The sequence below is a fragment of the Fundulus heteroclitus genome, chromosome 23 (assembly GCF_011125445.2).
Source record: "Fundulus heteroclitus isolate FHET01 chromosome 23, MU-UCD_Fhet_4.1, whole genome shotgun sequence".
In the NCBI taxonomy this organism is placed as follows: Eukaryota; Metazoa; Chordata; class Actinopteri; order Cyprinodontiformes; family Fundulidae; genus Fundulus; species Fundulus heteroclitus.
Window position 1 is genome coordinate 26,408,895 of NC_046383.1, and position 22,129 is coordinate 26,431,023.

The 22,129-nt window shown below is 41.6% G+C and overlaps 1 protein-coding gene across 4 annotated transcripts; it reads left to right on the forward strand.

The window, feature by feature from the left end:
- The first annotated feature begins 597 nt into the window (after nucleotides 1–597).
- On the forward strand, nucleotides 598–22,015 carry anxa6 (annexin A6). Of its 4 annotated transcripts, none has more exons than XM_012866662.3 (25): nucleotides 610–843; nucleotides 1,810–1,854; nucleotides 6,126–6,210; nucleotides 6,333–6,427; nucleotides 6,510–6,623; nucleotides 6,701–6,791; nucleotides 6,869–6,948; nucleotides 7,019–7,075; nucleotides 8,332–8,425; nucleotides 9,490–9,585; nucleotides 9,669–9,727; nucleotides 9,890–10,012; nucleotides 10,102–10,160; nucleotides 10,430–10,508; nucleotides 11,161–11,242; nucleotides 12,326–12,420; nucleotides 12,595–12,708; nucleotides 15,472–15,562; nucleotides 15,652–15,731; nucleotides 15,994–16,047; nucleotides 16,151–16,244; nucleotides 16,353–16,448; nucleotides 16,568–16,626; nucleotides 18,884–19,021; nucleotides 21,572–22,015. In XM_012866662.3, exons 2-25 carry the CDS (start codon nucleotides 1,852–1,854, stop codon nucleotides 21,629–21,631), a joined length of 1,998 nt encoding a protein of 665 aa, XP_012722116.2. In that variant the 5' UTR covers nucleotides 610–843; nucleotides 1,810–1,851; the 3' UTR covers nucleotides 21,632–22,015. The 4 variants fall into 4 exon arrangements, with proteins under 4 accessions (XP_035982925.1, XP_012722116.2, XP_012722275.2 ...); XM_012866821.3 differs by having other exon boundaries at nucleotides 18,884–19,006; XM_012866744.3 differs by having other exon boundaries at nucleotides 1,813–1,854.
- Nucleotides 22,016–22,129: the final 114 nt, after the last annotated feature.

A 22,129-nucleotide genomic window follows, 5' to 3' on the forward strand; every position in this document is an offset into this window, starting at 1 on the left:
GTAACTTCTTCTTCGACACCGTCTTTTCTGAGTAATGAAAGTAAACGTCTGCAGTGCAGGAAACATAGTTTAAGTTCATATTCAGTCCATACGCAAATGGGTTCCCGGTAACCACGTGGAAAATCAGTTTCAGCGTCAGACACAAAAGTGGTTTGTAACAGTGTCTGTGGTTCCTGCGGCAGGACCAGATGTAGTTGTTACATTTTGGACACTTGGATGTCTTGACATTGTCTCGCTGTTTCTCTTTGCCCAACCCCCCTCGTTCAGATCTGCTGGCGTGTCTCTCTCTCCCCCGCTTACTGGAATGGACTCCTGACGCGACAGAAATAGCGCAGGCCAGCTCTCACTGCTGCACCGTGTGATCATCAAACTGCAGCTCCCACGCCGAGTTCAAACCCTCTAAGACGCCGTGGAAACGTATACCGATTGATCTTGATTTTTTTTTAAGCACTGAAAATATAGCCTGACCTCTTCTAGTCACGTTAGAAGCGGCAGACGGCGCGTCTTTCCGTTCACCTGCGTGCGTAAAATGTACAGAAATGCGCACTACTAATCAGTGTGGTTTATATTTTTTATTCTTTTAGTAAATTTCATTGATTAACGACGTCGCTCTACTGCTACACGCGCTCTCTGGTGTTCAACACAACATACATTGATTCGCACAACTACACTGTGCCACAGTGCGCCGCAGTCGTTGCGTCAGAGGACACGTAACGGGACTGGCTGAATCTGACCGACCAGAGGGGGGCGGGGGGACGACAAACAGCTTTCTTTTTCTTTTTTTGGCTAGAGGAGGCAGGAGGGCCACCGTTCCGCAGCACCGGCTATTCCTGCACAGCTAAGGTAAGCCCCTATGTCCCATTAGGAACCTTTTTTTTTGTCTGTGTCCGATCGCCGCCGGTTTGGTTTAACGCGAGGTTTGTGCTGCGTCAGAGATTCACTAGAGAAGTTTGCTGACACTTAATTTGTGTGTATTTGTCTGTGTGTGTGTGTGTAAGGGAGGAGACACTATAAGAAGACATTATATGCGAATATATAAAACAGACTACTTGGGCCTTTGTGGAAAGTTGAAGGTGTTTCAGAGAATGGGACTGCTTCTGCAGTGTGAGGTGCAGACAAGGGTGTGGCCCTTTATTTATAGAGACCCCCCCCCCCCCCCCCCCCCCCCCCAGCAGACTGATTGTGATATTAAGTTATAGGCTGCCTGCTTGCTATTTTTGGGAGGGCTTCGCAGCTGTCTCAGGCAAACATTGAGCATTTCAATTCAGAACACAGCTTTTTATTTCATTTATCTGCTTACAGTTTTTTTATTTCTTTCCCCTTTTTATTTATTTTTGCTACATTGGTTTCTGTTGTTCATCGTGTTAAGCTATTAATAAAATCAGATAATCTCTGAAGGGTTGGTAACGAGTCTCCATAACGTGTCGTGGGTCTTTAAATGCAGGGGCTCCCAAACTTTTCTGCCTGCGACCCCCCAAATTAACGTTGCCAGAGACTGGCGACCCCCGTCGGGTGGGATTTATTAATGAATTGGAAATTATGAAATGATATCATGAGAATAAAGTTGTAAAATTATGAAAATAAAGTAGTATTTTTATAAGAACTCTTACAAAAAGTGCAGCCTTTCCCCTGCATTAAAATGAGGAATGTGGAGCATGTTAAGTTATACTTTGGCATGGGATTCACGAAGAAGGAAAAAAATTTTTTTGCACATCAGCAATGTGTTAAAAATCATCTTGCGATCCAATCTGTAAATGACATAGATTGTTTGCATTGCTGCTTCTAACTCAGCATCTCTCTCTCCCTCAGTAGATTTTTGAGCAGCAGTGACACAGAAGACCAATTACAAACATGGTAAGTGGACAAAACTGTTCTCATCCTGCCTTCCAGCCGATGGAAAGGGAAGTATGGTATTCAGTGAAACGTGTGACATGCCTTCGTATGCCTCTGCCATCTTTGCAACCAAAGGACTGGCATTTGTTGCCCATTTTCAGGGCAAAAATAACTTCAGCTCAGTCACATTGGATTAAGGGAGTCTGTAAACAACAATCTTCAAGTGCCAACACAGATTCTCAATCGGATTTAAGTCTGGACTTTGACTGGGGGCATGCTAACAGTTCATTATATTTGGATTTAATCTTTCCATCATTGCTTTTGGCTGTACAATTGTTCTGTTGGAAGGAGAATCTCTGCCACAATGTCAAGTCATTGGCTGCCTCTAACAGGCTTTCTTCCAGCATTGCTATGCTTTGACCTCTACCGATCTTCTGCTTAGCTCCAACAAGCTTTAAACATCCTCCCCACAACATGATGCTGCCACCACCATGTTTTTCCATGGGGATTGTGTGTTCAAGGTTGATGCTAGTCTTGTGTATCATGGGACCAAGGCACCTGCTTCCTTTACAGAGCTTGTCACAAAATGCAGACAGGACCTCTTATGGTTTCCTTTCAGCTACACTCCTACATTGGTTGAAAAGTGCTATTGTCTACAGATATTCCCACCCGAGCTGCGGATCTCTGCGGCTCCTCCAGAGTTGCCTGCTTCTAACTCGGTGACTTCTGACAAATTTGGCTGCAACGGATTGAATTTAGGGGTATCAAAGTGAAGGATGCTACACACAAATGCAGGTCACACTATAAATTATTTTTTTTTCAAATCACAGCTGTGCACTACTTTTGTGTTCTCTTTCACGCAAGATCCCAAGTAAAAAGTTTGGGATTGTGACTTGACAAAATGCGGTTTAGGGGGTGTGAACACTCTTTTTTTTTTTTTAAGGCACGCCGCAGGTTATCAATTCCACAAGAAACCGTGAAGGAGATCTTGTGTCTCTTTGACATGGTTGGTTTTGTGTGCCGTTGAATGAAGTGAGGGCGGCGCCTGAGTCCCCTTCTGTCACCTGGCAAAATGTGAGCCGTCCACATCATAAAGCCAGCAGTGTAGGGTGTCACTGCTTTCCTGTCCTATCCCACAGCAAACAAGACGATCCTAAGGTCGGTGCTCTGAGGAAGAATTTAAGACTACAGGATTCACAGCATGAATACCTGATAAGGCACACACTTTAAAATGAGATGATTTTAGAAGAAAAAAAACACAAAACAAACAAGCTGCACCCTCCGAGGAAGCAATGAAAAGACAGTTAGCATCCCAACCCGCGTTCGCTTTCATACATTCATGTATATGGGAATTGTTTAGATAAACGTTTGTTGCTAGGCCCACATATCTGGGACCTCGTTGCCATGTGGTTGAAGCTGTTCAGCTGTCGTGCCGAGTGACGGTCGCAGAAGCAAGAGCACCTGAGTATGTGCCGTCAGCAGCGAGGGCTGCACATTCTGACTGCATGCAGTAATGCAGCAGTGATCTGCACCAAGTGCTGACAGTGAATCAACCCGTTTTCCTTTATTCCACACAGCCGGGGAGCTCGTTTTGTCAGCATTTTGTGGACATGAAAGTGAAGAGCCCAGGGTCAAGAGGGAGCAGAGTTAGATGTGTGTGTGTGTCTGTCGCTGTGTTTGAGCTATTGTATTTCAGACCCTTGTAGAGACAGGTGGTCTGTGTGCAACCCGACCCCCACCGCATGTAAAGATACACTTTTGTGCCGCTAGGCACATGAGCGGGCGACGTGGTATGTCTTTCTACTGCAGCTGAGGTCGGCTGCCGTAGGCCTGCACTGGTTTGCAGTCACTCCCGGTTTAACACACAACCCATCACTCATTCTCAGGAAGAATCACGTGTATTTGCATGTTTTTGTTCACAAGTTATCTGAAATTACTATAAAAAGGCGTTTACTTTCTTGACATGATTGTATGTCAATAGAGCCTCGCAAAACCATTCCTTCTCCGTGAACCTTTCCACATTGTGTCCTTTTGTGGTACAACCACAAACATCTCATAAAACATTTGGGATTTTATATGACGTGCTAACACAAGGTGGTGCATAGTTACGAAGTGGAATTAAAAGCAATTAATTTTTCTAAATGTTATTTTTTTTTAAATCTGAATATTGGGGTATGCATGTATATAAACCCCCTTTACTCTTATATCCCTAAATTAAATTCATCATAGCTAGCCTCCTTCAGAAGTCACCCTGTTGGTAAACAAAGTCAACAGGCTGTTCTGGGAAGGCCTCAGAGGTTTGTTAGAGAATATTAATAAACAAACAGCAGCATGAGGACCAAAGACCAAAGCAGAGAGGTCAACGATAAAGCTGTGGAGAAACCTAAAGCAGGGGAAGCTTATAAAGCAATATCCCATTTAGAAATCCTGTTGTTCAATTGATCCATGTCCTATACCAGCTTAATCCTTACAGGGTTATTGGGGGGGGGGGGGGGGGGGGGGGCTGCAGCATGCAACGGGCAAGAGGCGCGGTACATCCTGGTCGGGTTCCCTGTCCATCACAGGGTCACACAAGACAACCGACCATGCATTCAAACACCATTCAACAATTTAGATTAACCACTTAGCTAAACAGAGTGTTTTTACATTGTGGCGGGACGCTGGAGTGTGTGGAGAAAACTCACACATGCTCGAGGGGAACATCCAAAGTTCTTCTTGGCTAGGATTCAAGCCTAGGACCATCTTGCTGCAGGTCTAAAGTAACAACATCCCCAAAAACGTCGCCATCCACCAAAACCGGCAGGCTGGGCAACAAGACCTTTGACGTAAGAAATTGCCTATAGGGTCATCATAACTCTGGAGAGGCTGCTTAGATCCACAGCTCAGGTGGAAAAATTTGTCAACATGAAAACTATTGGTCATGCTCTCCACACATCTGGCTGTTATGGAAGAGTGGAAAGAGGAAACATAAAAACTCAAAATTTTCTGTTTGCTTAAAGGGATGTGGGAGGTGCTTTGGGCAGATGAGTAATAAACACTTAAACCGCTATGTGTGGTGGAAAACTAATAATACAGACTATCTTTATCACAGCATCCCCATAATAAAACACGGTGGCAGCAGAATCATGCTGTGGGGATGTGTTTTTTTCAGCAGGAAGTAGGCTGCTGGTCAGAGTTAATGGGAGGATGGACAAAACTAAATACAGGGCAAAGCTTTCTGAATACAAATGCACTCAATTTGAATGTTTTTTTTTTAAGTATTTTGAGATCAGGTATCATGTTAGTTCCATTTCATAATCGGCCTATATTTTCTGCTGATCTGTCACATATAATCTCAGTACAATGCATTTAGCTCTGTGGTTTTCACCAAACATGACTGAATCGAAAAAGGTTGAAGGGGAGATTAATAGTTTTGCAAGGAGTTGTTCTTGTATGTATCTAAGTTCCCTTTTAGACTGCTCATTAAATTTATGTATTCTTTTCAGTTAAATTTTATACATATAGTGCCAATTCACAACAAACGTCATATCAAGGCGCTTTAAATCGTTAAATGTATTTTTGTCTGAGCTTTTTTTTTTTTGTAAATTATGCCTAATGCTGTTGTTTTATTTCCATCTTGTAATGTAATGTGGCTACGCTCCTGCCATAACCTGTATTGAAACCCTTCAGTTAGGAAAACCATTCAAGATGAAAAGAAATAAAAAATGAACATGAATTATACTCATACAGGGGGCTCAAAAAACATGATGAACTGACAAAATAATGTATCATGGGTGTTCAAAAACAATGCTCCATCCCTTACATGACTCAACAAAAATGTTTTAATTCAATTCAATTCAATTGTATTTATATGGCGCCAATTCATGAAACATGTCATCTCGAGGCACTTTACAAAGTCACAATCGATCAGATTATACAGATTGGTCAAAAAAATGTCCTATCCAAGGAAATCCAGTAGATTGCATAGAGTCTTGACAAGCAGCATTCACTCTTCCTGGAGAAGCGTAGAGCCACAGGGAGAGTCGTCTGCATTGCCCATGGCTTTGCAGCAATCCCTCATACTGAGCAAGCATGAAGCGACAGTGGAAAGAAAAACTCTCTTTTAACCGGAAGGAAAAACCTCCAACCAGGCTCAGTGTGGACGTTCATCTGCCTCGACCGACTGGGGTTACAGAAGACAGAGCAGAGACACAACAAGAGAGACAAAAAAAGCACAGAAGCACACATTGATCTAGTAATCTGTTCTATGTTATATGGTAGTAGCGGGTAATCAAACTTTATTCTTCTAACAGGTGTTCAGAGGTACAATATCTGACGCTCCGGACTTTGATCCCAGCGTTGATGCTGAGACTCTTTACAATGCTATGAAAGGCATTGGTGAGTGCCTCATTCCCCTGTAATTCACGATTATTTATATTTAATTTTATTTTATTTGTGGTGATTGTGCTGCAACACCGAGCTTTTGTGAGTTAACTGAAGTACTGCTTCGTGCTCTTCAGGCAGCGACAAAGAGACAATCCTGGACCTGATCACCTCTCGGAGTAATGCACAGAGGCAAGAGGTCATTGCAGCGTACAAATGCAGCTTTGGGCAGGTACACAACACATCCAGACGGGGCTTTTATGTGCAAGTCCAGAATGTCGTTCTGAGCGTTCAGCGCCGCGCTGTCTCCTCAGGACCTGATTGAAGATCTGAAATACGAGCTCACAGGAAAGTTTGAACGTCTCATCGTGAGTCTGATGAGGAGCCCTCCCTACCACGACGCCAAGGAAATCCACGACGCAATCAAAGTACGCCACTTACCATCCCTCTGGTAATTGTTTGATGTTGCTTTAGCTTTACGTTCGCCCCACACGCTCTGCTATAGGGAGACGGGACAAACGAGAGATGTCTGATAGAAATCCTGGCATCCAGAAACAACCAGCAGATACAGGACATGGTTGCCGCCTACAAGGATGGTAAGGCGTGACGGCCGTGTGACTTTGAGACTCGGCTACTTCCACCTGGCAGCTTTTGATCTCCTGTGCTTCTCCAGCCTATGGCAGGGACATGGAGGAGGATATCATTGCAGACACATCAGGGCACTTTAAGAAGATGCTGGTCGTTCTGCTCCAGGTTAGTTCAAGGAAGAGGCAGACACAGCCCAGATGATCCGCCCTGACCTAATGTGATGTGATGTTTTCAGGGGACCAGGGACGAATCAGGGGTGGTGGACGCAGACCTGGTGCAGCAGGACGCACAAGTGAGAATGATTAAACTAATGATCCAGTTATTAAGGCTATTTATTTAGCAGAAACCATATGTAAAGTGTGTCAACTGAAGCAGTAGTTTGGAAATTGCAATTTTAGATTGCTGTTTTACACTACCAAATGAAATATTTTGATGTGCTTGGGTTAGCATTTGAGCTCCGGGGACGCTGGAGTGTAGAGTTCACAGCTAAGGCTCAGGCTTTCTATTATTCTGATACCGATGCATAAAAATGTCAGGGTTTTTTTTTACGAGGCTGCTGCACACACCAGCAGCCTCCACCCTGTTTGTGAAGCACACACACAATATCAACCAACTGAATTGTGGTTTATGCAAAAATAAATTGTTAATTTCTTTTTTTAATTAAAAATGACTAGATGCTAAGCTATACACTAATTGCAGCCCTTTGATTATTGGATAATTATAGTCCAATCAAGGCTTCATTATCTTAGAGCATGTTAATACAGAAGTAATAACACACAGTAATATAAAAGCTAAAGAAATCAAGAAGATCAATAGTAAGATAATGGTAAAATTAAATTGTCATTTTTCTTTATGAGCTCTTTATCTTGTAATAATTCATTGTAATAATGTATTTAACAGTATTTTCAAACTCGTATCAGGACTCATGTTGATTGGTAAGAAAAGGAAGAAATAGATCTGTGGCAATTTGCCACAGATTGGCAATTTGCTTTCCTCAAAGAGCCCAACGTTCGATTGATAATAATATTTACAGTAGATACGAAGATAAGCAGGCAAATTATTCTAAAAGAACATAACTTGATGTAATGATACTAATAAGAACAGCTAAAGCTAAATTGAACTAGGCTAGTTCAATTAGGCTAATCAGGCATCTGTTGTTTTTTTGTTCGTTTTATTTATTTATTTATTTTTTACAGCTATCAAATCATCAGCCAAAAATAGCCTGAGTAAATAGAAATAACAGTTTTCAAATGAGGATTTCACTTATGAAGGGAAAGAAGCCCTCCATACCAACCTAGACCTATGTGAAAAAGTAACTGGAGTCCCCAAGCCTTAATTAGGATTCATACTCTGATGACAGCTTTTGTCTTCCTGAGCATTTTATTCTGAAATCTTATAAATATTTGCTTATGCACCTCAGTGGAGTGGTTCAGAGACGATGCCATGTTGCATCCGTAGATAAAATGCTTGTCTGATCTTCTTTTGCTTACTTAAATATAATGGGTAATTTCTTCCTTGTGTTATCAACGCTCTCTCACCTCTGTGCAGGACCTGTATGCTGCGGGAGAGGAGAAGTGGGGGACGGACGAGGCAACGTTCATCATGATCCTGGGAAACCGCAGTGTGACCCACCTGCGCATGGGTGAGCCCGGTTTATGGAGAGGTTAGCGTGGGGGTGAGGCATCCAGTTCAGCCCCACGGTGACCTCAGGCCTCTGAGGCGGTGAATGCAGTTGTTGGCGTAGAGCCTGGGAATTTCTTTGCAGCTTCGAGCAGTGATGCTCATGCTGGACGTTTCTGAAAACCTCTGCTGTTCATAACAACAATGTATGCATGTACGGGGCAGATGACAGAGAAATTATGATGGACTTCTGATAATGTTGCACAGAAAACTGTTGAATTTGTGTTGTTAGCAAGTAAATGAGTGACGGTTCCAGCTGCCCGTAAGGTAACGCCTTATTCCTTTGGTTTATGATCAGACGAGACAAACGATGAACTCTGTGGTCATAGCGACAAAAATGTTATTCAGAAGAATCAAAGCGGGGCTTCCAGACCCAAGAAGAATTTGCCAAATGTCAAATAGGGTGGTTGCGTCATGCTACGGACCACTTTTATTTCTGTTGGATTGAATATTAAAAAAGACTTCCTGCTTTACTTCTACTTCACTTAAAATCAGCAGCTAGATGGTTGAAACCTGGACATAGTCGAGTGTTTCTGACAAGGGAAATGATCCCAAGGCTGCATCAGAACTGGTTTTGTTCTGGAAAAAGGAGGCTAACTTTAAGCATAGCCTTCTCACAGAGCTGGTCAACTAAGCTCAAAACTCGGTCCTAACCAATTTGAATAAACTACCAATCCCAAATATCTAACCAAGAGTCATGCCAGATGCTAGCTCAAGGCAAATAGACATTCATGCAAATTCTTACTGGCTAGCACACATATAAATTTGAGCAAGTGTGCACAGGCCTACTTATGTACAGGTGTGGATGAGAGAAAACCTATGAGAAATTCAACCCCTACATTATGTTTAATAAAAAGCTTGTAAAACTGTTTTGCTGTATCATCATTCATCACTGGTAAAAGTATGGTTCGAATAAAGCATTGATATCCCACAGAGAAGCATAACACCTCAACATCAAGGCCCAGCGTGATGCTTTCCTTCACATTAAAGGATGCTTTCTTGTTTTGTTTTTGTTTTTTTCTTCAGTTTTTGATGAATATGAGAAGATTGCAGAGATTTCCATTGAGGAAAGCATTAAGAACGAGCTGTCTGGAGACTTTGAAAGGCTCATGCTGGCTGTCGGTAAGAAACCCTCTCCAGACTTACTTTAAATATAAGAAACCGTGGAGTTGTTTATGTAACCTGTTTCTTGTCTTCTCTCACAGTCCAGTGCATAAGGAACGTTCCCATGTTCTTTGCCAAACGTCTCTACAAGTCGATGAAGGTATAAACATGTAATCATTTTATTTGCTGTGTCAGTTATGGCTACATTCTTCATACCGTGGGTCAATTCAAAAGCCAAAAGAATGTCATTTTAAGGGATTTTTAACATTTTATTTTCCTTGTTGCCTTATGCCGTGTAACATTGTGTCTCTTTTCCTCTCAGGGCCTTGGCACCGCTGATAACACTCTCATCCGCATCATGATTTCCCGCTCTGAAATTGACATGCTGGACATCCGAGAGTGTTTCCGCCTCCGATACGAGAAGTCACTTTATAACATGATAAAGGTCAGCAAACAACAAAAATGAACACATTTCAGATGCACTCTGGTACATCCCTGGTGCTACATTGTCTCTCTCATATGTGTGTGAATCAGGACGATACGTCGGGCGATTACAAGAGGACTCTCCTTAACCTGTGTGGAGGGGACGATGAGTAAGTTACAGTCTGGCAACAACCAGTAGAGGGTGCTAGAGTACCAGCTCTCCGTTATTCATATTTTCTGAGTGCATGTAACTGAAGCAGCTATTCAAAACGGGTGCAACATGTCCTGCAGGCACAAGTGAAATCTTGTCAGTGAAGCTAATGTGACCGGTGTAGGGCTGACTGTATTGTGTGACCTATAAATCGGCGTAAAAGTGGAGCCAAGCGTGAGGTTTTGGCTTTGCTGAGTGTGCAATGTTGTGTCAAACTGATTGTTACAGCCTAGCTGGCGAGTTCTTCCCCGAAGCCGCTCAGATAGCCTACAAGATGTGGGAGTTAAGTGCCATGACCAAAGTGCAGGTTTGGACCCCATCTGCTCTTTAGATGTGTCACCGCATGTTTGCCTCGGCCTCACCTGCCGTCTCAAATACCTGCTGGCTCCGCGGCAATGTGCTTCTTAACCGAGCCGTGAGCACGTGCTGTAGCCATCTGTCTACAGTGATGGCTTTGTTTAACTTCGGATGCGATGAGAATGCTGTTCCCCCGACACACAGATTGTTCTTGTTTGTGACCCGCTCTCTCCGAACCCCTCCATCTGCGGATCGGCGTAGCATGGAGGTTGAATGTCAGAAAGGTCCCAGCATTGTTGTTAACAAAAGGCCGTTTCACTAACGCTTCAGAACTCCCAGCTGGTCCAACCAACATTTTCGTTGCTTTTGTTGCTGTGAGTTTTGACTTCATGAGGGCAGCCGCCCCCTCAAATGTCAGGAGATTATTATCACATGGCTCAGACTGCTGTCTCAGGCATTATGAGCAAAATTATCTTTCAACAGCAAGCATTTTGCATGTTCGGCTAACCTTTTATTATTATTATTTTTTTTGCTCTAAGCTTGCAAAATATCATGTTTCCAACTATGGCTCGTTGAGTGTGTATCAGCAGCTGTCCCGCTGTGATCATCGACATGTCTATTGAGTGCCGTTCTTCCTAATGCTGTGTTTTCAACTTCCTCAGCCGAGGCCCACAGTCCATCCTGCGCCTGATTTCGACCCTGCAGCCGATGCACAAGCTCTGCGGAAAGCTATGAAGGGTTTCGGTACGCAGCTTTAATACATTTCTGGTCAGAAGCTAGCATACACTCATCAGGAGAGAAATGCGATAGGGCTGCAAACTTTAGGTTTGGTTGAATAACGATACAACAACACGTCAGCGCATATTTGAAAAGAAGAACCGAGTGCACGAGTTGGAATTTATTTGAGATTTTCAGTCATTCTCGTGCCTCTCTCCAGTGGTCATTGTGCGAAAGGCGGGGTCACGCCACCAGTCCACCACAAGGCCTGATGTTACACTCCAATCTTACATGTTGGAAAGCAGAAAATCATTCTAATTAACAGAAATAAATGAAGGATAAACGTCTTTCTGTACCAAACTATATAAAGTGTTTCGCTCAGTGAGATGAGTTACTTAAATAAATGAACTTATCAAAAGGACTTTAATTTGTTGAATATGACTGTATACACCCCTGCTAATATGTCATTAAATATCCTGTAAACAGGTGCCCTGAACCACATGCTTTGCACCTACTCAAATAAGTTAAATTAGTAAATTAGACTTTTATAAGTCTAATGGTTACGTATTTGGTATAAACGGGTATATAATATACTAAATGTCAAGCGTGGTGGTGGCAGTATAGTGGAGCTGGCTGTTCTGCTGTCAGGGCTAAAGGCTCAACGTTTGTTACCTTTATCCCAAATCATTAGCTGAACTGTTCAAACTTGGAAACAAAAGTGTTTTTCTGCAAGACCATGACCCCAAAAGCACATTAAGACTTGCTTTGTTCTGATTAAAGCTCGCTTTGAGCTCCTACAGCATTGGCCCCTAGCTTGTTGACAACAACAAGGAGATCATGGTTCAAGTGCACTTTCCTTATGGAAATTTAGGAAAATATTATCACTGGATCAACAAAGAGAACCCATACAAGTAAAGCTTGTTCTAAAGCTATGAAGAAGTTTTTTTTTTTAGTTCATTCTCCACTGGAAAAAAAGCTGTTCAAAGACATCATCAAAGATGTCCATGATGAGTTTATGTACATTTCTGAGAGGAACCCTGCACACAGTGACGCTCATATTGAAAGTTTCTCTGAGCCTTTTGTGTAAAATCTTCTCTTACCTAAAAACAGGAACAGATGAGGATGCGATCATTGACATTGTAGCGCGAAGGAGCAACGCCCAGAGGCAGGAAATCAGACAGGCCTTCAAATCCCTGCTGGGAAGGGTGAGAGAAAACAAAATGTTTGAAAAATAAAACAAAAGTGAGGATATTTAAGCTAGCATAGATTTGCAAACTTAATTCTCGTACTAAGTCATACAGTTAGGAAACTAGTTAAAGTTGTTAAGGACGTCCTGTGGTAATTGTGTAAGACATCTGCGTTTTTCAATCATCTCCTAGAACCTGATGAAGGACCTGAAGTCTGAACTGTCAAAGAACATGGAGAGGCTGATCATTGGGCTCATGTTGACCCCAGCAGAGTTTGATGCCAAAATGATGAAAAAGGCGATCGAGGTAACATATGAGTGGGCTGAAAACATTTAATAATCTCATTTATTTACATACAACACTCGGGTAAACTTGCACATTTTATATTGTGTCTTGTAAAGACGGATACCCGGGGATAAAATACATCTCCATATAAAGTATGTGCAATATGTACACGTTGAAATGCTCATATTTATTTAAAATATCTTTTTTTTATTTTTATTTTTTAGAATTTTAGAACAATCAAGTATTTCATTTAACTACAGTATTTATTTTGTGGGATAAAATATTTCCACTTTCCCAATCCCAAGCAATTCTCCTAGATTAAATGAACTCATCCATGTGCAGAGTGTCAAGAGTGTACCTATAATCTCTTGTCAGCCTAGTTTATAAATATAATGAAACACATTCCCGTTTCTCTTAGCCACTGTTCAAATTGAGAAATGTAAGTAAACATGCTTTTCAAGTAAGTCAAACGTGTGTTGACCATCATAAGTTAGGAATCAGCTACAATAAGTTATTTACTCACCTAAACTCACACATTTCTTCAGTCACGGCAATAATTATTAGGCAATAATTATTAGGTTTAATAAAACCGAAACAAACAAAGCTGAAAGAGGACCCACGGCAATCTTGGAAATATTTGCGCCGAGGAGAACCGTAAGGGAGGTAAAAGATGTAAAAAAAGTTCAGTGCTGGCAAACAGCAGCAAAGAGCGACATCTTGGGATCTCCAAGTCTCTATAACAGCTGGCTTTGGTGCACATCTGCACCCGGGGTGCCAATAATTAAGGAGGTGAAAAGCATGCACACTTTTGAAGAATTTATACATCATTCTCCATCGAGCTTTATATTTGATTCTAAAGTGGAGAGCTTCGTTTTAGCAGCACAATAGGACCTCATGATTATTTAGTAAGCCTGGACTGATGTCTGCAGAGAGGGTTGAAAGCTGGTGTGGGAATGTCACCGCCTTTACTCAGGAACTATTTGATAAGCAAATAGGTTTATTTATGACTAATCTGGCAACACGTTCTTTTCCTTGTGCTATAGGCAAAATTGTATGTAAAATCTTCCACTGATGAAATGTAAGTGGAAATTACTGTGTGGCAACTAGATGTGGTCCTGTGTGAGAGTCTCACTGTACTATTACCTTAAGTAAAAGCGCCACAAGGTTATGGTATTTACACAAACATTTCAACACAAAAATGTATTGAATGGCTGAATTGTGTTTATTTAAAATAGGAAATGAAAAATGATTCTACCTGCTGCATATCAATTAAAGTAATTATGCTATCTATACAAAATACAGATTATAATTTTTCATTTCAATGTTTAAACATCAGCAAAAAAACAAACAAACATAACATTTCTAAATCAAAATCAACTTTATTTGACCATGATTTTAAACATTAGATTTAAATATATGTACGATATGGTTTGTTGTTGTTGTTGTTGTTGTAAGAGATTATGAGATGCAAATAAACATCTTTTTTGCAGCAGTGTAACTGGCTAATCAGGCTGTAAGGTGTTCATTTTGTTCATCAGCGTGACAGCCTGGGGAGAGAAAATGACTCTATGGTGGCTTTCTTTTTTCTTTTTTTTAAATAGCACTGTGTAGCACCTAGGTGAAAGTAAGAGCCTTAACGGTTTGTGTGCAGGATGTATGGGATCTGTGACAGTGATCGAAAAGTCCACGCATCTTCTAAAGCTGCGTGGCCGTTATCTAGTGTGCTGTTATCCCTGGTGTGACACTTAATGCTGTACGCTGTCTGTATTTTGGAAGTTCATCGGGGAGGTGTGTGCTGTTTAAATCCCCAAGAACAATGAATGTTATCAGCTCAGAGAGCCTCTGATGTACAGGTTTGTAGAGGGATGTAAACACCAGCCAGAACAAACAAGGACAACTTCCTTGGTGAATAAAAGGATTTACAGTTTTTAAAAAAGGCTGGCTGAGTACTGCATGTCTTTTGTAATACTATAAATACAGAACACCAACCTTAGTTTATGTAAAAGCAGATTCTGATCTGCACAGCTGTGTAGCTCAGGGTGTGCGCTATCAAACCATGTTTTAATAAAAAGCAGAGGAAAGCAGATCTGCCGTCTGAGTTTTTAGAAACGAGAAGCAGCACTTAGTCCATTTTTTTAGCCAGAAAGTGGACATTAGGCAGGCGGATTGAAGCCAAGGGCGTGCAGAGTGTCTGTTGCTGAAGTTTCACCATTACACCTACTTGTTTACCTTGTCTGTGTCTCAGTAAGTCCCATAGAGAGCTGCTGCACCACCAACCAAAATCTAAGTAAAAATGGAGGGAAAAAATCTATAGAGGACTGTCTGATGTTTAGGAGTTCCTCTTTAGTGAAAGCCATCACAGAATGATTGCAAAGAGCAGAATCACACAAAAACATTCAAAGTACAAGAAATAAATATCAGTGGAAAAATAGTGTCATTTAAACTTTTCAGCAAACAATGAACAGTTTAAAAAAAACAAATCTCATGTCTAATTTTATTTATTAATTGTCATCTCAATAATTCTTCAAAAAACCTGACAACCTTGAGAAATAAATGCACACACAAAAAATAAGTACACAGGTTTGGTATGGTTTGTTTACAGGTATGACGACTAGGATGAAATGTCTATGTTTTGCTACAAAGAGGGGTACAAATGAACTAAAACATGGATGTCAGTAGCTGTATAAAAGTCTAGCTCACATACCCTGTCATTCTAGAAGCAAGATCTTAGTGAGGACAATAAAAAACTGAAATCGGTATTTTTTTCCCCCATCATTTTTACAGGGAGCAGGGACAGATGAGCATGCTCTGATCGAGATCCTGGTCACCAGGAGCAACGAGGAAATACAAGCCATGAGTGCTGCCTACATGGATGGTGAGTCTGCAATTTAAAAATGAAAATTCAATAACGCTTTCCGTGCCTGGAAAACTTTTACAGAACATGTGGCTGACTATGCTTTGCAGCCTACAAGAAATCTTTGGAGGACGCCATTCGTTCAGACACGTCAGGCCACTTCTGTCGGATCCTTGTTTCTCTGGTGCAGGTAACCTTCATCCTCCCTCTGAGAACTCAGACTGCATATCATTTCCACGCCCACTCACTGGTTGAAAGTGTGGTTAGTCCTCTCAGCTCTGTCTGACTCTCACAGACACAAAGAACTACTTATTCACCTCCAATTTATTGCCATGAGAATATCGTGACATACTTTTTTTTTGTATGGAAGACAACAGCGTTTGTGGTTAACCACTGACATTCAGCAGATCAAAGATGGACAATTTACATTTGACCTTCTTTGCTATGGTCAGGGTGCAAGAGAAGAAGGGCCTGCAGACGTGGAACGAGCCTGTGCAGATGCTCAGGTGATGCAGTTTATGACACAAGCTCTAATCCGTTTAATGTGTACATAATAGACAAATCGATTTAATTGCTTTACTTTCATGCTCTGCTTTTGTAACTAATCAGGAACTTGCAGATGCATGCAATGCAGAATCTGATGACATGGAGATGAAGTTCATGAGCATCCTGTGCACCAGGAGCTTCCCACACCTCAGGAGAGGTACAGATCAAATTTGAATCGATAGCGATGGCCTAATTAACAAATGTAGCACTAACTCTGGCGACAAAACAAGTTTAACCCGGCTCTGCACCTCTGCATTCATCACAGTGTTCCAGGAGTTTGTCAAATGCACCAACAAGGACATCGAGCAGATCATCAAGAAGGAAATGTCTGGCGATGTGAAAAATGCCTATTATGCGTTAGGTAACTGCTGCATTAGACTTTCAGCTTCATCATGTTTAACCTTTAGAAGTGGACTGTGCTGACTTCATCCGTTCTGTGACTCCTTCCTGAAATTTCTTTGTTGTCTGTTGTATTTTCAGTTCGCAGTGTGAAGAACCAGCCGTCGTACTTTGCAGACCGCTTGTATAAAGCCATGAAGGTATTGGTCACTCAGCCAGAATCCATAACCAGATCAATATGAAATTATTTTTCTGCAGGAGACATAATTTGCTAGTAGGCACGGTAGGTTAATGGAAAAGCAATCGGACCTTGAAATGCATGCTGTTGATTCAGTGTAACTGAATCCCTCTTTGAAAAGAGCGAGTTCAGAATGATAACTGTGTGAATTTCATGCATTGAGGTTATTCAGTGTATGAATAAATAGATGGTCTCCCCTACTTCATTAAAGATTTTAATGAAGGAATGAGGAAAGAAATATAGCAGCAGATGACAGGCCGCTCAGATAAAATAATTTTATATTTTTAAAAATGCAAACCAAAACCAGACAGACGAGGAATGGATCAAAGAAAAATTAGGATCGAAAAGGCTCAGGCAATGCTCAGCTCCAAGGTTATTAAAGGTCTACTGTAATCACTGATTACCTTAACAATTAGAAAAGCCAAACTAGGCAGGAAGCCCCCTCCAACTCTATTGTTGAAACAAATCCCGTGTGCTGGTGAAGTCCCAGTTTCCCAAAGTACACATTGATTGCTCTAGAAAAGAGGTCACCAACATAGTGCCCACATATGGCACTCACGAGCCTTCTTGTTTAATCACACCTGCATTTATATAGATTTAAAAATGACTATAACATAGCATGAAAAATTTATTTATTTTACATAAAGTTAAGGTGAACTCTGACTCTTCTAGTTCAACGGTCAGTACTGGCAGCCCTTCGTCTGACACAACACCAGTAAGGTAGCTCTCAGTTTCAAAAAGGTTGGTGACCCCTGGTCTGGAGCCAGTCTACGTGTCCGGTGATTGGGTCGCTGGGTACTCTTCCTTTGACCACTGCCCAATCCTCTTTGCACCAATCCCTCATGGTTCCCCCTGCAAGCGGTGGGCCCACAGGGGGATGGCCTCGCATTGCTCGGTCGGGCTTGGCCGGGCTGGCTCCCGCGAGGAGTAACCAAGCCAAGTGGAGGAGTCTAAGTATCTTGGGGTCTTGTCTACGAGTAAGGGCAACAGTAGAGATGCTATCAATTTAATGATTGGTCTAGGTTCCTACCCTCATCTATGGTCATGAAATTTGGGTCATGACCGAAAGAGCTAGATCTCAGATAAAGGCGGCTGAAATTACTTTCCACTCCCTTAGAGATAGGGTGAGGAGCTCGACCATCCGGGATGAGCTCAGATTAGAGCTGCTGCTCCTCCACATCGAAAGGACTCAGCTGAAGTGGCTCTGGCATTTGTTTCCTGAATGCCCCCTGGATGCCTCCCTCGGGAGGTATTCCAGGCATGTCCCACTGAGAGGAGGCCCAGGTGCCAGCCCAGGACACGCTATGTCTCTCGCCTTACCTGAGAGCATCTTGGGCTTCCTCCAGAGGAGAGAAGTCTGAGCGTCCCTCCTTGACCCACTGCCCTCGCTACCTTGTACCGGAAAAGCGGAAGATGACGATTACATGTACGCACATTGACTGCCCGAAACAGGAATGGTGCACCTTTTTTGGACTGATGGAAACATGATAATTCTTTCTGAGAAACTGTCCAGAACCAGCCAAGCAGTATATTTAAGCCACCGCATACTTAACAGCATTGTGGCTGACCTGTCATGACATGGGAATGTTTTTCATGGCATTGTATTGGGCTGATTTATCGCATACCAATGATCATAGTTCTGTTCAAATTCATCAGAATACTTGAAGAGGTCATGCTGCATTTGGAAGAAGGTAAATTGCCCCCGAAATGGTTGTTTCAACACAACAATGGCCTCTAGCACACCGATAACTGAGCAGCATCTCGGTTCCAGACCAACAAAGCTTATTGAAATGTAGTAGGCAGCCCAATCCCCGGTCCTTAATCTGATAGAAAAGATGTGGATAGTGCGAAGGAATGATATATTTCACAATACCTTTGCACGTCTCCCTCCATTAATTAATCCAGACAGGGACTGTGTGAAATACTCCAATCATCCTGGGCTGAAATGCCTGTTCACAAGACCCAGAAGTCAGTGAACTCCGTGCAACACAGATCTGAAGCAGTTCAGGGATTTAGTGATTCTCAGGAAAGCTTAATATTTATTTCCTTAGCTTTTATAGACATGCTTGAGATTGTAATTTTATATATAGTATTAGTACATTACCAGGGCACTGTAAACCAAATAAACCAGGGGCTAAGGCCTCCAATTCTTCATTTACTTCAAATTTAAATGTATTCTAAATCTATGTGAACAAAGTAAGTGTGGCTTTCTTCTTTAGGGCCTCGGTACAGACGACAGAGCTCTGATCCGCATCATGGTGTCCCGTAGCGAGGTGGACCTATTCAATATCCGCAAAGAGTTTAAAGAAACGCACGACGTCTCCCTCCATGAATTCATCCAGGTAGAGACAATGATCGTAAGTCTTAACGTTTTTGCTCACTAACACTCTTGCCAAGTTCTTTTTGTTTCTCGTCCCCCTTGAGTGTCTGTCATGCTATTTTGTTGTCGTTTTTTTCCCCCATCGTTGCCTTTTGTCGCTCTGTGTGCATGCATTTGCAGATCATTCAAATGCTGCTGCTGTGGTGAGGTGGTGGGGTACGGTGATCTATAGCTTCCTGCGGTGGACTGCAGGCATTTGGCTACCGCACAGCTGTTTAGGAATTTCCCTAACCCAACTTCCTCTTTATGTCTGCCATGTGATTGGCTGGCGGCTGCAGAGATAGGAAGCAGTTCTATAATAACATACAGATGAAATCACCGTGACACCAATAAAGACTAGCGAGCAGAATGCCCTGGATTTGCTTTAACAGAAGTATTATCTAGCTATGCAACCAAAATAAAATAAATAAATAAAATGTTTGTTAAATTTCAAGATTTCTTTTTCGCATCTACCCCCATTTATTTAGACATTTTATATGCAGAGGATATCTCAGTTTGCACACTGTCGAAATTTGTCATGCTTTAACTGATGGATTTAAAAGAAAAGAAACTATATTGTTTTGAGATTTGAAAAAAAAAACATTCAAATTACCTTTTAAGAATCCACTCTCAAAACAGTGGCATAAATTGTTTATCTAGTTTACATCTGAGGAGAGGCTTTACCTCAAGTGGGTGTAATGTTAAGTGGGCACAACTGGGATTTATCTAAAATCATGTCAAACCACACAGGGCTTTTAAAGTGAGATTTCAGCAACCTAGTTAAGATATAGGATATAGGCATTACAACTTTGTTTTAACAAAACTTTATAATTATGGTTATATAGTTGCTGTGCTATAGATATGTAGTTATGCTGCAGTGACGTAAAAATCAATGTAAAAATAGTGCTTGCAGAAGTGTATTGTGAAATAGGCCTTAAATCTGCCTCGATGGTTTACTTAACCACATATTTTTCACCAGCATTTTCCCATAGTGTTAATAATATGCATGTTGCTTTTGTTGTAGAAAAAGAGCTCATAGAAAAAAAGCCCATGCATGTACAGAAAGAGAATTGAAAGCCAAGCAACATAACTTAGATTCTTGCAAGGCAAAGCAAACTTATTATTGCAACCATAATGACGTATTTATTAGCTGTGTAGATTTTTTTTTATAGTACTTATGGCTTGATTGCCGTTATTGTTTTTGACCAGATTACAAAATAGTATTCAAGATCTTGGGCTAGTCAGGGGCTAACAACTGCTAGCTCTCTTTTAAGAAACAATGACAGAAGTAAAAAAATATATATATATATATTTTTTTTTTATATTTGGTGAAGATCCCTATAATGACAAGGATTTCTTCAAGTTTTAGATATGCTGTACCTCCCATTAATGCCACAGTCACAGTGTTGCGTATCTCTATTTCGTTTCAGTGGCTTACAGACTACTGTAGTTTTAAGTAAATTATCTCTGCTCGCCTTTCTACCCATCTGAACCTATAGTGTATGTAAAGCTAAAATGTTTTGCCTCATATTTTTTTTTAATGATTTCTTTGTTCATAAAACAGCCCCTATGTGCCCCTGCTATGAACTTTACCCAAGTGCTACATGCATGTTGCAGCAATGACCCATAAAGAATGTCACTTACTGTCCCTCTAAGCTTTGCAGAAGCTTTGTCTGTGCTGATGAAGATTCCTACCAGTCATCTTGGCATGCTGAATGCTTGAAGCGCCTCTAACAGCATGCCAGTCCGACTTGCCTTCTTACTAATTCAGCAAAATCATTATGTGACCACTTGGGGTCATTTACAGAGGATTAAACTTTCACGCCCAGCTGGTTAGATGATAATTAAACAAGAAAGGGTGAAAAAAACCCTGAAATTTTGATTTACAGTTACAACCCTTCAAGGCAATGCACGCTTTACGCAAAAGGAAGGGAAACACCTAAGCAACTCGCATGCTTCAGAGATGTGACAGTATTTAGTGCTTCACACACAACAGCTCAAGTTCAAACATTATTTTTGATGTGCCAACAAAGCTTGGTAAAAAGAATCTTTGTGACAGCAGCTCAAGGAGAAAACCCATCTACATTAAATGTGAAATAGGAGCATACTTCAAATTGGTGTTTGCTAATAGGTTGACCACAGGACAGAGTCGAACTGTCTGTGAAGCAAAGCTAAGTCAAGCGGTGGGCTTGTCCGGTTTTATCTGTACATATGTCAAGCCCAGAGTAAACCCCCTATCAAAAGAAGAACCGTTCCCTTAAAAAGGCCTCAAGCTACACATTACATTACCACAGCTACAATGACAGTACTAAATCAGTGTCTCAGAGTCAGCTGATTGGAAAGGGTAATTCCACATTTGACCGCTTTGTTTTATTATTACAACGATTTTGACGCCTTTGTTCTGCAGCTCTGCCAGTGTGTAGGGCCAAGGTAAACCCTGTTTTTCTGTTCCAGCTCGCTGATGGCCAAATGTCACCAGATACGCGCCGTGATTTCCTGTAATTCAAACTCCAGCTGTGTCTGTGTTTCCCGTCCCTTTTTTTTTTAGGGCGACACCTCAGGAGACTACCGTAAAACCCTGCTGATCCTCTGCGGAGGGGAAGATTAAAGCCGTCACGTCTCCGCAGCTTCGTCTCACCTGCTTTAGTGACCTTTAAAGCAGCCAAAACAGATGTGGTTAACGTCAGTATCTGTTCCTTTATGGCTGCCACTCCTCAACCAAACCAAGTGTCCTACTGAACAATGACATCTAAGCCTTCCAAGCCAGTGTTTTTTTTTTTCTTCTTTTTTTTTTTTTTTTTTCAAGCCTTAGTGACCCCACCTGGGAGGGTGCTGTTTGTCTTTTTTACAGATGTAACATTAAGTTGCTCACTTCGGTGTGGATAAAAGCTTCAGATGAAGAATAAAGAGTGGTATGTGCGCAAGCCTTCAGATTATTGTCCGTCCAATCAGTGCCGTGATTTTAAATATACCCCAATAAAACACATGTCACCAAAAAAAACAACGTTGTTTTTGACTTTGCATTCATAAATCCCCGTTTCTTTGTTTGCGTTTCACGCTACGTGTACTGGTTTCTATTTTAGGGCAATCCAGTGTCAATACATTC

What these genes read in the sequence shown, in the direction of transcription:
- anxa6 (XM_012866662.3), top strand. An exon ending in TGATGAAAAAGGCGATCGAG is followed by an intron (nt 12,709 to 15,471) that starts GTAACATATGAG and finishes TCATTTTTACAG; the next exon opens with GGAGCAGGGACAGATGAGCA. An exon ending in GAGCCTGTGCAGATGCTCAG is followed by an intron (nt 16,048 to 16,150) that starts GTGATGCAGTTT and finishes GTAACTAATCAG; the next exon opens with GAACTTGCAGATGCATGCAA.